This window comes from Sciurus carolinensis, chromosome 5 (genome assembly GCF_902686445.1).
Source record: "Sciurus carolinensis chromosome 5, mSciCar1.2, whole genome shotgun sequence".
In the NCBI taxonomy this organism is placed as follows: domain Eukaryota; kingdom Metazoa; phylum Chordata; class Mammalia; order Rodentia; family Sciuridae; genus Sciurus; species Sciurus carolinensis.
The window spans coordinates 128,362,675-128,379,250 of NC_062217.1; the positions used below are offsets into that span (position 1 = coordinate 128,362,675).

Below are 16,576 nucleotides of genomic sequence, written 5' to 3' on the forward strand. Positions count from 1 at the left end.
GAATTGGTAGTAGTCCAAGAGCTTACCCTCTTTCCTGTGTTGCTGAAAAGTTTCATCTAATTCTCGTTTTTCTTCTGGGACATTCTAGGAAGGAAAAAAAAAAAAACTTTAGGTGTAACAAGCACCGACTTTGATAAAATAATTATAATATTCTCCATTACTACATGATACAATTGAAAGAGCACAGGTTTCTCAGCAACTGGATGTAGACTCTAACCCCAGTTCTGCCACTTACTAATCTACATCTTCTCAAGATTTGAGGACTATGAGAGCTGCTTCAGATATCATAAAGAGATGATAATGATGATAACGTTATTCTCTTTACCTCCAACTCATTATTGCACAAATACTGACATCCGTAAGACTATTTTCTTAATCCGAATACCTCATGATAGAAATTGTAGACATCTGTAGACTAGGGTACTGTTGAGAAAGCTAACATTTTAAGAAATTAGAAGTAACAACGTGGTATTTCGAATAGGTTTTCATGATTTATATGGTAAATTACCACTTGAGGGGAAAAATCTGACACCTGAGATTGAAGAATATCTTATAAGTAAGTTGGGTTGGAATCACAGTGTAAGTGACTTCCATCCTGAGTGTCAAATAGTTAGAGACCAGTGATTACATAACTTCTGCTCCTTCCAAGAAAGAGAAGAATGACAAGAGTAAACCTGTGGGACAATAATTAATAAATGAAAGCCACACACAGTTTCTACATAGAAAGATTAAATAACCCAATGTTGATGATGAGACAAAACTAAAAGAACAGACACTGTGGAAATGTTTTCCGCAGGGTACTGAGAACAGGAGTAAATAATCTTTAAAAAGATTAGGGAAGGGGAAGGAACAAACAAAAGGAAAGAGACATGACCAGTCAATTGAATATGAGTTTTAGCCAACAAAGAAAGGGAAAGAAACTACGAACAGGTTGTGATAAGAAATACAACACAGAGAAGAATAGAAGATGGCAGACTGGAAGAAGGGTGCATTTCCAGCAGTTCCTCAGCACCGGACTTACAGGCAAGAAGACTGCTTCCCAGAGAGGTGGCTAACTGAGGGCACTCAATGAAACTTAACACCATAGAACCCAGAAAATCAGGGCTCTTATACAATGTGAAAATCAAATGGGAGATAACACATTAGGGTTGGGGTTGTGGCTCAGTGGTAGAGTGCTTGCCTGGCATGTGTGAGGCACTGGATTCAATTCTTGGCATCACATATAAATAAATAAAATCAAGGTTCATTGACAACTAAAAAGTTTGTATATATTTATTTATATATGTATATTTATATATATTATATAAGTATATGTGTGTATATATATACACACATACATGTATACACACATACATATACATATATACACACATGCACACATATGTATATATATACACATAAAGAAAGAATACATCAGAGATGCACAGGCAAGGCTGAAGGTGGCCCTGGCAATAGTGGCTGCTGAGAGGGAGGGGAGTCAGGCAGAGAAAGAGCACAGCATAGCTTGGGGTAACCTGTGGAATAGAGAGTCAGCTCTCTTAATAGACCCAGTCAGTGGTGGATGTGTCTCAGTGAAATCCAACCAAAAATCAATTGGCCCACCAGTTAAGTAGTTTGACAGCAATTGGGAATTGGCAGTGTGGAAGCTGGTGGCCAGCCCAGAGGTCATCTCTAAGCACTGCACAGAGATAAGATTGGGAACTCATAAAGGAAGTTACCAGCAGTCACCTATTATGACCGCCAGAATGTACCTGAACCAGAGTGACTGCAAAAGAAATTTATAGCTGCAGCACACTGCCCCCCAATGTCAAGGAGAGAGAGCTCCCTTTGTCTCTGACACCCCATATGGTTATTAGGAAGACACCAACAATAAGGGGCACGAGTTACATCTCAAATGCCCACTGACAGAGTTCCAAAGTCCAGCCAAGACTGAACCCCGACTACTGGACCTTCCATTTCGGAACTCTGTCCCAGTACAGCTCCAGGGGTACACAGTGTGTCAACACTTCCCCGGCTATCCCAGGCTCCACTGGAAACTGGCACCTGAGAGCTACTCCTTGCCTCTACAGTTGGCGGCCAGGTGAGGCGCACACAGCCTTTGGACCTAACAGTCACCAGCCCTTGGCTCAAGGGTTACAGAGCCAAGAGTAAATACAAAGAAAGAAAATCCACCTTTGCCAACAGTTTTGACCACCTCAGCAGAAATGAGCCTTTTTTCTCATTAAGATTTTTGTATTGCTTTCTCCTGTTTTCTTCATCTATTTTCTTCTTTATTTCCTCTGTATTCTCCTTATGGTTTTACCCTTGTATTAAATTTTAACATTTTAAACTTTTTCAAAAATACCATTTCATTGTGTTTTGTACTTTTAAACTTTTTTCCATCCTATAAGATTTGGTGGTGGGGGGGATATGTTCTCACTGTATGCATAGGTTCTATACATATATGTTAGATATATAATATAATATATAATATGTAATATATAACACATATAATTTTGCTTTCACATTAATTGTATTCTTCTGCACCAGTGTTTATTTAGCCCTGGTCTGACTTAGGTGGGGCATGAGTATGCACAGGTTTGAGCTGTTTCCATCTCACATTTGCTTGTTGGTTTCTACCTTGGTTTTTGTGCCTCTTCCTCCACCAACGGCCCTATTTTGCTGTCTGCTTTTCCTCTCTTTCATTTTTTATTACTTTTAATTTTTTAGTCCTCCTCCTTTATAGCTGACACCTGCCAACTATCTCCTGACTTTCCTGTTGACTTTTTTAAATATTTCAAACTTTTTCTCACCTTCCTACCCTATTTTCACCAAATAACAATCCCACTACCTAACAGAATGATATGGTTTGTGTTATTCCTACTCCGTTCAGGTTGTCGTCATCCTTAATACAGTGGATGGTGTAGGAGAACCTGTTGTCTAATGCCTGATCTAGTTTGTCGTTTTTTTGTTGTTGGTACTCTTGTTAAATGCCGACCCTACCGTTCCTATACAGGTAGTAATAGGTGCTATTGATGTCAAAGTAGACACCAGACATTTAAGGCTGTACATCTGCTGCTAACATTACTGCTATTCCTGGGTCCCCCTTCCTCTGTGCAGGTCTGAATCCTTCAAGGTCCCAGAGTAGAGATCCTGCTGCTGAGCAATTCCCACAACTCAGCCAAGTAACAGCTAGTCTCATGCCACACAAGGTCTAGTCCACCTGAACCTCTACTTTAATTCAATACAGAGAACTGGGGAGTCAAGAACTGCAAGCCAACCCAGGCCACAATGGGGAGCGGCCAGTGGGGGGTTGGGGGGGCTCAAGACCCACCAGGGATCTACTCATATATCAAAAACAGAGAAGCCACAGAACAGAAAGGATGACTACACACAAAAAGACATCCATAAAAGAGGAGGGGGATTCATCCCAAGTGATGTACAAGTCCAAGACCTCTGAAAACATGAGGAAACGAGCAAACAAATCTCCAAAATTCACAATCCCATACCAAGGATCCCACAGATATGGAAGTGAATGACATTCCAGAGAAAGATTATAAAATACTGATTTTTAAAATGTTCAATGAACTAAAGGAAGATCTGAGGACCGAGTTAAGGGAGAAAATATAGGATATGAAAGATCATTTCAATAAAGAACTAGAAATACTGAAAAGAAACTGATCAAATTTCCTAGAGCTGGGTGTGGAGGAAAACCACAAGTTCAAAGCCAGTCTCAGCAAAAGTGAGCTCTAAGCAACTCAGTGAGACCCTGTCTCCCAAAAAAACTCCTAGAAATGAAATGAATGAATCAAACTAAAAATTCAAATTCACTTGAAAGCTTCACCAACAGATTGGATTGCATAGAAAACAAAACTTCAGGCCTGAAGACAGGGTATCTGAGCTTGAATATTCAGTATGAAATAAAGGGAAAAAATAAAAGGCCATGATTAGAATAGAATATACAAGAACTCTGGAACAGCATCAAGAAAACAAACCCGAGAGTTATTGGGATAGAAGAAAACATGAAGAAGATACAGGCTAAAGGCATTAAGAATATTTTCAGTAAGATAGTAACAGAAAACTTTCCCCATACCAGAAATGAGATAGACCTCCACACATTGGAGGCATATAGGACCTCACATGGCAAGATCAGAACAGAATTTATCCAAGACACATTATAATTGAAATACCTGTCATAGAAAATAAGGGAAGATACTAAAAGCTGTAAGAGAAAAATAGCAGGTCACATTTAGAGGCAAGTCAATAAGGCTCACTTCTGACTTCTCAACTCAGGCAATAAAATCAAGGAGGGCCTGGGATAAGAGATTCCAACCTCTAAAAGAAAACAATTGCCAGCCAAGATTGTTATATCCAGCAAATAAATAGGGAAATATAAACTGTTCAGGTCACAGATGAACTGAAAGAATTCATGACAGCCAGGCTTGGTGTTGCATGCCTGTAATCCCAGGGACTCAGGAGGCTGAGGCAGGAGGATGGAGAGTTCAAAGCCAGCCTCAGCAACTTAGGGAGGCCCTAAGCAACTCAATTAGAACCTGTCTCCAAATCAAATATAAAAAAGGGCTGGGAATGTGACTCAGTGGTTGAGTGGTTGAGTACTCCTGGGTTCAATCCCGTGTCTCAAAAAAGAAAAAAGATTTTATGATAGCCAGGCCAGCACTACAAAGAACACACAAAGACGGAAATACAGAACCAAGAACAGAAATTGAGAAAAAGCTCTCCTAAAATTGATATGATACACATATCAAACATCCAAGAGAAAAAACTACAGGCAATGTGATTTATGGATTTCAAACTAAAGGCACCAGGGAAATTTCATTTTATAAAAATTAATTCAATCCATTAAAGGTTAATTTAGGCATGGGTGTTATAAGTCACATAAGTATAATTTAAAAATCACAGTAATGTAAACTTATCCAAATAATCCCTGACCAATTTCACATTTCTTCTGTAGTTGGAAAGTTGTTCCTATTGTAATTTTCTGTCACTTGGTATTTTCCAGCCCATTCTTTCTTCCAGCTCCAACTACTCTAAAATACTTGACAGAATTTTGATATTTACAAAAGTTTTTAAAAAAAAAAAATTTCAACATAAGTCTATGAAATGGTATCTTCTGGGGCAAATTTCTATATAAAATGGCAGGGAGGCGCCACTGCTAATTTTAAGAGTTACTATCTCACAAACCAAAATTCAGAACAAGAAAATTTCACCAAAGAGCACTTTACCTTGGTATTAGCTGGAGAGTTGCCCTCATCTAATATAGAACAGGAATCATTAGAATCTTTAGGACCAGGCTCATTGGAAAACCTTTAGAGCAAAAATGTATAACAAAGAAGGATGAGTCCAGTTTGTTTTTTTTAATGAATTCTGGTGAAAGTTTGGCTATAGCCATATTAAATGATATTTCTTGACTAATTTATTTAAAATATAACCTGCTTTTAAAAAGCTCTCATTCACCTCTTTCTGCCTCAACCTTTCCCAATCTATGAAATATTCAATGAAGGCTCTCTTAGTTCCATTTCAAAGAATGACAGCCAAAATATGGGCAGAACCTGAGAGTAATTTATCCTCACAAATTGCCTGTCTTGAAAGCTGAACTGAACGTCCAATTTATGACCGACATCACTTGTGTTACCTAAACTGAAACAAACCTCTGATAACCCAAGACAAGGTAGAAAGACACACTGTCCCCTTACCTTGGCCAACCCTGGAACCAGGACTTGGCTGGGTAGCTTGAAAATGGCAGTTCTGGTTCTTCAGTATGGAAACCACTTACTAAAAAGACCCATTGCTTCCCTTTACCCGCAAATAGTACAGGGAGTCCCCTGAGACCTTTTATATGTCTGAAAGTTGAATATGCAAAAGAATGAATGTACATGTTGTTATTGGGAACACTTTTGTCAGACAGACTGGAGCACTAAGGTGTAAAATCCTCTTAGTTTTCCTGTATAGGTCCTGCCTCATTCAGGTCCACATAAACTACAAGCACTTCAAAATCTCCATAGGCCCTTGGACACTTGAGGGGAAAGATTACTAGAAAAACAGAGCACTAGTAGTTACATCTCTGTTTCCCTAAGTACACTATAAATATCCTTCTGTGGACTTCCACTCCCTGGTCCCTCAGCTGCAGGACTCGGTGGCAAACTCTACATCTATATCCTATGAAGATGTGAATTACTGACCCAAGGATGGGCTCAGAGTCACCAAGAATTGGAGCTCTTTCCCTGCTCCTGGAAAATAAGCTAAATGGAGACTTCGTCACTAGGGACAACATAAGCATGTTACTAACTGCCCACCTGAAGCTCTGGGATGGCCTCAAGACCAGTCATTCCCATGCCCTACCCTATGGGTACATAGGAAGGACAGTGAGTTGGGTAAAAGTTGGAGGTGAACAGACACCTGCTCTTGACCAGAGATCCACATCGTTCAGCAAATTCTTGTCCCCTGGAGCTTGAGGGGACAAGAAGCCACCCTTGCACTTCTCTGTGCTCTGGAGACTCTTCCCAGTGGCTCAACCATTTTAACATCTTTCAACAGCAACTCTGAAGTTTTTCAACTCCTCCAATTAAGCCAACAAGAAAACAACAATCTGCTCAGCATCCCCCTGGGCCCCCTATTTTAATATGCCTTTCTAGACGGTTCATGATTTCCCATGTCCTTAATTCCCATTTTGTTTTTATCAAATTGATCACAAACTCCAATATTCTGTTCTTTTCTGAAGCCCTTATCCCTACCTGTAGGTGGTTCCCCTTCAACCCTGCCTTCCCCTCTTAGTTCCCTTCTGATCCTCCACCACTGGTTCACTAATTCCATTCTTATCCTCCTGTTGTGGGATGGTGTCCCAGACTCACTCCCCCATCCTATTATCAAAACACTCACCCACAGAATGAATAAGGAAACATACTGGGCTTAGAATTAAGGAACCTGAGTTCAAATCTCATTGCTGCCACTATCTATACCCAGAAAAGTCACTTAAGTATTATTGTTAAATTTCAGATTTGCCATCATAACCATTTGGCCAGCATGTTAAGCACATTTTGAAGTACTAGGGGACACTCTGATTAGTTGCTAAAGTTCCTTAAAATTCTGAAATTCTCTGTGCTCTTGATTCTGTCAATAGAAAAAAAGAAATACTTAATTGACAAAATTAAAGAAAAAAATAAAAATACCAAGAGAGCAGAATAGAAAGTAAACCAAAAAATGTCAAGAGAGGATTACAGTCAAAGAAAAAGAAAAAAAAAAAAAGGCTATAAAAGAAGAAAAGTCTTCATAGAACTAGCCAGCGGCAATAGACTAAAGGCAAACCAAACAGGGAAATAAAGAAGTAGACAAGTCAATTAAAATGTCCTCTAAATAGAGGCTTAATCAATATAACATGGTCTACATATACGTATTCTTCACTTCCAGTAAAATAATTCCTCTCCAGGATTTACCTGATCTTGCTTATCAAAAACCCATGGTCCTATGACCACAGCTACATGAGATTTTCCCTAAAAGCTTTGATAAATAAAAAAGGTACTGGTTACCAGTGCAACTGTCAAAAATATCAGGACAAACTCTTGTACTGTAACAGGCTTCTCGGGTAAAGTATGAGTCAATTAACACATGACTATCTTTGACTTTCTGAATTGATGGCATGTGGACCTGCATCTTGATGCTGTGCTGCACAGCTCCTTATCAACCTAGGCAGCAGATATTTATTAATTAGAGGATCATAGACAGTGTAGTCACTCTCTCTGGATGACAGTTGCTTAAGTAGTAAACGACGAGTTATAACAACACAGACACTTTCAAAGCTGTTGTGTTGACTATGGGAAACAAGTGCTGAGCACCTACTGTGGGCTCTGTCCCAGACTAGAACACTCAACAAATATTAGTTCCTTTTCTCTCCATTCTCTAATTAGTTAACATATGAATTTTAAAAATCTATAAAATCTTACCTGGTTAAAGCTCCATCTTTAGAACTCTCACCTGCTGTAAAAGAAAACAGTAAAATACATCTCTAATCAACAATAGAAAAATACAAAATATTAAAAGTATATGACCCCAGGTTTGTTATAAAGTACTCCTTTGGGACCATACCTGGAGAACATTCTAGAATGAATATTAATTATACTGCTGATAGGCAATTAATGCATTAAGAACTCCTTTGTCCCCTTCATTGTGTTAATCAATGGAAGAATGGGATTTATCGAAACTTGATACCTAAAAGTCAAGAGTTGTGTCCCATGACCATAATCCTAACTGAAGCTCTAAGACTGACAGAAGACAGTTTCACGAGCAGATTCAGTAGCACAAAGGTGATGGTGTCAAACAAACAGCATGAACTTTTATGAGAGCATACTTATATTGTTATGACACACAACAGCTTTCTCCAGATATTCAGTCTGAACTTCTCACATTAGGATGGAACACCCTTTCACAAACAAGCTAGATCTACAGGCAGTGTATTTTGCAGCATGACAAAATCCAGGCCAGGGACTAGAGTGTTCACAAGGATTCCAGCATAAAGTTGAGAAGAGCTCAGTAGAAATCAGTGTGCTTACCCTCACTAATCCTGTTCTGCTGAAGATGCTAATCTCTTTGTTTCAGCTACTTCCTCTGTCTTATGTGTGGTACCAACAAGGCTTTACCTCCCACAGAAAGAACCACTAGCAAGATGACACCCTTGGGAGTTCCTACACTCTGATCCATAACCTGTTACAGAGAAACTTAAACAGAAGCACGAGACAGGTAGCATCGAATTGCCAAGTAGCAATAACTGATATGAGAAAATAGTTCAATACAACAATTAACTCACTCAAGCTTTCAGAATGTGGCAGCCATTGACTCTCCCTAGTGGGAGAAAAAAATTACTTTCCACTTCAAGTGAAGTATGAAACAAAACAAAACAATCAAACAGTGTGACTCTTGTGGCATTTCCCATGAGTTGGGGCAGGGATGGAGCTTAGGGGTAAAGTGCTTGCATACCATGCATGAGCCCTGGAGTCAGTCCCAGCCCTGAAATCATCATCCAACAACTTATATAAGAACGTTAGTCTGGCTACAGTAATGGAGGCTGATTTCATCATCGATCCTTAAAGGAAGATAATCATTTTAATTCATATAAACTATTCACTTTCCAGTCTTATTTTCCATGGCAAGGTAGTTCTGAAAGACTTTGTGATGACAGGTTTATGAACTATAACTTCTTTCAACTGTTTACTTCCACTGTGAACAGTCTATCTGGTCCCAATAGAGCAGGATGATCTAGTAATGCTGTGTCATATAGCATGATGTCACTTTTCTCAGTCCTCCTCAAGTGGCAAATCTCTACAGACATCAAGCTTTTTTTTTTAGTATGTAAACTATGTGCCCTCACACCCTAGATGCCACTGTCCACAACATTCTTGCCACCCCAAGTGACTCCTGAAAGATCTACAAAGAAAGTGGGTCTCTTGGGCTCCAACAGTACACACAGTGAAACATGAATCACAGTCACAAAAGACACAGGGAAATTACACTACAAGCTCTATTTGGAAATAATTTCAACACTGCACAACAAACCAACATCCTAGGACACAATACTAAGAGAAGGCTACTCTAAGAAGGCCTTCACATCAATGTGGAAGAGATACACATTCCCACAGCTGCACAAATCCGAACATAGAAGCAAAATGAAGGTGAAATAACAAGGTAGCGTGACTCCTTCAAAAATTCTTAACACTCTAGTAACTGATTCCAAAGACAAGGCAGTAGGTGAAATGCCAGAAAAAGAATTCAAAAGAATGTGAAAAGTGATCACTGCATTCAAAGAGGGTACAAAAAAGAGCAGAATAAATTAAGGAAAATAATGCAGGATATGAAAGAGTAATTAAATAAATAGAAATTCTGAAAAAAGAATCCAACAAAAATCTTGGGAACAAAGAGCTTAGTAACTCAAAAAAAAAAAAAAAAAAATGTTCAGTTGAAGTTTCACCCACAGGCTAGACCAAGTGAAAGAAAAAGTAGCAGATCTGGAAAACAACGATGAAACATCACTTTCAGACAGTAACAACAATAAAAATAAAAACAGGAATGGATGGAACATGTGAAATGCATGTGGCACAGTTAAAAGACTGATCTTAAGAATCCCAGGTGTAGACAATGAACTAGACATACATGCTATAGGCAATGCAACTTACTCAATGAAATCATAGCAGGAAATTTCTCAAATCTTGAGAAAGGTATGGAAATTCAGGTACAGGAAGCATTTAGAACCCCCAAATGGACATGACCAGAAAAGATCCTCTCCACATCATGTTATGTAAGATGGCCAAAAGTACATTGACAGCTCTAAGTGAGAAGGGCCAAAGCAATTACAATGTAAGCTCATCAGAAGAACAGCAGATTTCTCAGCAGAAACTTTTAAGGTCAGGGCAGCATGAAGTGGTATCTTTCAAGCCTCAAATAAAAAAAGAAAAAGAAACCAAAAAATCTTGGAAAATGGATGGAAAGGGTGATCATCCTGTTAAGCAGAATAAGTGAGAAACAGAAATACACATATTCTCCCTCATATGTGGAATCTGGGGGGGGGAGGAAAATGAACTGGAAATGGAAAAGGAATTATTAGGGAAGGGGGTGGGGCATTAAGAAGAGGAAAGAAATGGAAGTGAGGGGATGGGTAGGATTCAAGTATGACATATGTATGTATGGAAGTGTCACAGCAAAACCTATTACTTGGTCCAAGTAACAGGAGTCAACATTCATAGTAAAAAACGAACATCCATTTTTATAACAAGTCCAATTTGCTATAATGTCACTATAATGTCACAACATACTAATTTTAAAAACTTTTTCTTGTTTATACAAAGATATATAACATTTCAGTAGCCAAAATTAAATTCATGTAAAATGTTCTCAGATAGTATCATTTTATATTACAAATTTCCTATAATTAATTGCTTAAATAATTCTGGATATAAAGCTATTAAGAAAGAGAGAAATATTAATGCAATTTACATATTGATTTTTTTCACTACTCCTTTGTGATCAAAACTTTCTCCTACATTTTAATACACAGCAGGAAGACCAAGAGTAACTCACTTTCAAAAGTCTTACCTGGAAATCTATTAAAGAACATTTTAGATTCTTCTTTCATATGTTGAAGAATTAGTTTCTTATTGCTAAATATGAAAAAAAGTAAAAAAATGTATTTTAATACTTATATGAAAAACATTAAATACGGTTCAATTCTTAATAGTGTTTTAGACAATATTAGACCTAATATCAGAACTTTATTCCATGCACTTGAAATTTGTAAGTCCTATAAACATTTCATTAACCTTATAATTTGTATTTTGTTGGTTTTGTTTTGTTTTGTTGTTAAATTTTTTTTGTAGTTGTAGATGGACAGAATGCCTTTGTTTATGTGGTGCTAAAGATAGAACCCAGTGCCTCATACATGCTGGGCAAGTGCTCTGCCACTGAGCTACAACCTCAGCCCTTGTTTTGCTTTTGATGTGGTATTTCACCATGATGCCCAGGCTGGTCTTGAACTCCCAGGCTCAAGCAATCCTCCTGCCTCAGGCTTCCAAGTAGCTGAAGTAAAGGCAAATGCCACCACACCCATAAGCTTGTAACTGAAGAAGAAACCAGTAAGATGAAATGATCCTGACTTGAGGGTGATAGAGCTCCGTCGATTTAACTAGAATAGTTTGACATAAGGAAAATGTCCTGAACTCAGAAGATGTCCTTTCTCTGTGACCAATAGTTCCTTATTCTCTCAAGATTCCTTTCTCTTAGACTCAAAGTCTCCTTCTGAAAAATAAGGGTTGTGCTTTCTTTAGTTCACCAGGTTGTTATGAAGATTTAATAAAACAATATTAAAACATGCTAAGAGAAACAGTAAAATGAGGGCTGGGGTTGTGGCTCAGTGGCTGAGCACTTGCCTAGCATGTGTGGGGCACTGGGTTTGATCCTCAGCACCACATACAAAACTAAATAAAAAATAAAGTTATTGTAAAAAACATTTTTAAAAAAGAAAGAGTAAAATAATGGACTAATGTCTTCTTTAATGCTGGAATATTTTGGAATCCCCCCAAAAATCCAATAAGTGTTTTTTCACAGGTTCTAACATTCAAATGTTACAGCTACTGAAAAATGTTATTGGGTTCTAATTTAAATTATTGGCTATGTTCTTCTTTGTGTTTTATAACTCTGGGCAAATCAGCTATTGAATAATTTGTAACTATTTTTAAATATCTCACCTCCTTAAATTTTATAATATAATTATCCCTTACTAAGAAACTAATCAATCAAACCAAGGCAGGAAATTAATTAATGCCAAGGTTTGGCTTGGATTACTATTTCTTCTCTGCCTGATCAAACAGAATCAGCAGATCTTTGTTAGGGTGATGCTTTATCTCCATGTTGACCACCAACTGACTTGAAAGACCAAAACCCTCTTTTATACATAGATACTGATGAGTCATGATGGGGTTTAGCACTTAGATCCAAGGAAACTAGTTTCCAACAACTCTGCTTAATGGCTTCCTCGTAAGGCAGAACTTGATAAATTCTGAAATCTTCAGGCAGTGATGCAAATTGCTTTGGAAATTTCCATTACTATGGAAAAAAGAATCACTACAAGTACGAATGAAAAGTTGGCACTGGCCCTTGGAAATAGAGATATGAGGCCTCCCACAATCCAGTAAAGGATGCTTCACAGAATATCATGGGACTTTTGCTACCGATATGCTAGCAAGAATGATATGAAAATCTGATCTGTTCCTGTGACATTATTTGAAGCTATATGAATGATATCAATTAATATTTTCTGGCAGAAAAGACAAAAGATCTCAAAGATTAACTCAACATTAAGGTCTAGAGACTAAAGTGGAATTCCACATAAGGTCTTGATTGGGAGATTCTACATAGAATTTTTTTTTTTTTTTTTTTTTTTTTTTTTGGCGGGGAGCAGGTGGTGACCGGGGGCAGCATGCTTACTGTGTGAGTGGCTAAAGATAGGAGGCCAGCTGTCAAAGCAGTGTGCTGCTGCCTTGGGAACAATAGCTCAGCATAAAAGCATGTGTATGTGTGAACTAAAAAACAACTTTTGCATTCCCACAAAGATTCAGGGATTAGAATTAGTCAGGACAATATCTAGTAGCAAAATTTAATCATCAACAGGCTGTAAGACCAGTTCTAATAGTAACACTGCAGCAACAGAATTGACAGAAGCAAAGAGTCATTGAAAGGTCCTTTTCCCCCCATCTGACTGGTGAAAGAGGATTATCTTCCTTGGCCTTAAGGAACTCCTTGGGTCCTTGGGAAATTGAAGAAGGGTGGTGGAAAACTTAGCTCCTAGGGAAAAAATAGGGAGATTTTCTGCTAATCTGGACATTTCAAGACCCACATAGCTAATTAGAAAAATCAAAGAGGAGACACTATTTGCCCTCCATGGGTAGGGGTTATTCTTGGAATGAAATGGATAAGGTGGGAACCCTACAGATAAAGGTATAAAAAGTTCTGAGATATGGGCTGGTGGCATATCCCAGTGGTAGGGCACTTAACTAGCATGTGTAAGGGCCTGGATTCAATCCCCACCACCACCAAAAGGGAAAGAAAAGAAAAGAAAGAAGCTCTGAGATGAATCCTACACTCATCACTACTTCTAACTAGTCCAGACTTGCAGGGTTTCTAGCTGATGAAGTAGACTAACTCACTACAATTCCACACCTACCAGAACTATGAAATCTCACCTCATGTGTAAGATGCAATAGTTGTGATTATTTTGAACTCCATTTAATGTTGAATAGTATTTAATGTAAATACTTACGCATTATGACCACTAGTGATAGCGTAAGACAACGCAGTCTGTTTAGACTTGTCTTCAGCAGAGATATTAATACCACCTTGAAGAAGCAGCTTGACTATATTTTTTGATTTGTGTTTCACAGCAAGCATGAGGGTTGTTCTAAAATAACAGAGAGATCACTTCACATTTAGGTATTTTAGTAAAGTTATTTAAACAGTTAATTTGATATATTCCACCATTTAAATGAGTTGCTTTGCATATACTAAGAGACATAAGCATCTTGGGAGATCAAATATCCATCTTTGCAAATCATCTTTAAGTCTAAAAGGAAACCTCTTGTTCAATGGGGGAGAATTAACAAACTTCAAGCCTCTGATAACAAGAGCCATGATGAGGTCATTTATCCACAGTAGGTGAAGATCTCAGTGAAGAATACTCCATTTCTTCCCTAGACTGATGTAATATACTGTAATTCACAGTCAGCTAAAGGTCAAGAAAGTAAAAGCTATTAGCAGGCTTTAAACAACAATAATGCTGGTGATAATGGCGTTTCAGTTAACAACATTGATAAGCGTTTGCTAGGAACTGAACTCCAGCTACGTGTATAATCTTACAGTCACCCCTCAAACAGCTATTATCCTCTTTTTCAGAACAGCAGACATATTTAGTGATGTTTTGTTTCCAAGGTGACGCACTTTGCTACTAGGAAAGCTCAGAATGCAACCCAGGCGGGAGTGAATCTAAGCCAGTCTCTTCCTCTGTACCACCGCCAGTCTTATCTTCATTGAAAGAAACATTCATCCCATTAAAGCTGTCTTTCTTCCCCCTTCCCAAGTCAATTAAAATAAAATCATCAAAACACATTAGAAAATAAACATCTGGCAATAGCAGTCAATATTCATTTAGGAATGACCTAACACCAATACTCTACAAAGAAAGAAATTTAAAACTGTCATTCAAATGATAAAATGCCGACTTCTGCTCTGTATAGCTTTTTAAAGGAAAATTAGACAAGAAGCAGAAGTTAGAAATACAACAGAAATGTTAAGAAGTTCAATATTGAATCAAAAAGTAAACTAAAAGTCCATACATTATAAAACTTCTATGAAACTCTATTAACTAACATAAGATCATGTGATCAACAAAATCAGATAACAAACATCAGCCAATAATCAGAAGTGCATGAATCACACTACATACTCTTATTTGTATTACTCAGTCTCAATAATTGCATTTCCACCTAAAAGTTGTATTTGTTTTTCACTTTATAATTATGTTATTGTTCCCCTTACTATTAATTTAATTAAGAGTGATTGCTACTAAACCATTGAAGTTTTTTTAAAAAATAAGAACAAACTACTATACCTTTCTTCCTTGTCAACTATATGTATATTTGCTTTCCTCTGGATTAAAAATTCTGCCATTTGCAGTTTATTGTACTGTAGAGCAAGTAAAAGAGGTGTCTCCTCATACTGGAAAACAGCATAAGAAAAATTGCTTATTTTTCAACTGAACTGCAAGTCTTGTAAAGACCATATGAACACAAACATATATGAAATAAATTAAGAGTAGCTTCTTCCTTCTTACCCCACTGAGCTTTTTCGTGTGCTGCTCCTTCACCTTGAAATGCCCTCCTCTGCCTACAGTGGCCCCATGAACCCTGTCATCTCCCAGACTTGCTGAAAACATCCACTGCTTCCAATAGTCTTTGCCTCTGTCACAGCCTTTATCACGGTCTCTTGAAGCTATGTGATCCCCATCCCACCTAAACCCAGAGCTTCTTGAGGACAGGGACTGTATTTTTTATCTGAATAAGGCCAGAACCCAAGAACACAGTAGTAAAGAGTTTAAGTATTTTGTTGACTCAATGAACTAAATTTTCATCTCAAGAGCAGAAGTGGAAAAAATAACAGAATGAATCAAACAACATTACCCTATGTAAATTTATGATTACACAAATGGTATGCCTTTACGCCATGTACAAACAGAAACAACATGTATCCCATTTGTTTACAATAAAAAAAAGAGCAGAAGTTATCGATCTGTATTCCAAAAGTAATTACTTTCCCAGAAATACCAAACTTCATTAGAAAGATACCCTGATTCAAAACTGTGCGTTATTGTCCAGTATTCATCTATTTACCATTGCTAGCACCTATTTGACAATCCTTTTTCATGGGAGACATTTGCATTTGGAGAATCAGAGCATCAGAGAGACAATTCTGAGAGCTTTCCAATAACATGGGAGCTCCCTCCATGCTACACAAACCCTCTGGATTCTCTTCTATTTGGTGTCAGAATCCCAGACACCAATGTCAGGCCCTCCTGCTCCACATGGGTCACTAAGGAAATGGGCTCTGAATTAAAAGAGAGATGCTTCGAATGAACTTTGATTGCTTATTCCCAATTGGTCCCTATGTTTTCTCCTATTAAAAGGTGAAAGATAATTATCTTATGTGTTAGAAACCTGAATACAAAATGTATTTTCACTTGTAATGATAATCCTGGGACCCTAATGCACATCTACTTTCAAAATTCTTTTTCACCCTAGTTTCATTTTAATTGTGACTAAAAGTTATTGATAATTTTATCAACAAAAGTTTGATATACTGATCTACATGGATTATTTTTAGCATCCAGAAAAACACTAAATCACTTACTTGAATTTTTATGGGACAAGGCCTGAAGAGAAAAATATTATTCTGCTTGCAATCTGCATAACCTATCCACCTCTAATGATAATAAACTTAATTAGGCTTATGGAAATTCTAATGAAATATGGCTTTTATAGTATACATAAGG

At 37.7% G+C, this 16,576-nt stretch overlaps 1 protein-coding gene across 1 annotated transcript in view; it reads right to left on the reverse strand.

Moving 5' to 3' along the window:
- Positions 1-16,576, reverse strand: part of LOC124985735 (ankyrin repeat domain-containing protein 20B-like) — a 95,345-nt gene that overhangs the window by 76,466 nt on the left and 2,303 nt on the right. The window contains exons 4-7 of the mRNA XM_047554366.1: positions 15,140-15,246; positions 13,796-13,933; positions 5,223-5,304; positions 27-84 (exon numbers count right to left, since the gene is read on the reverse strand). Of these exons, the coding sequence (XP_047410322.1) occupies positions 27-84; positions 5,223-5,304; positions 13,796-13,933; positions 15,140-15,246 (385 nt within the window). The remainder of the gene's footprint in view (positions 1-26; positions 85-5,222; positions 5,305-13,795; positions 13,934-15,139; positions 15,247-16,576) is intronic.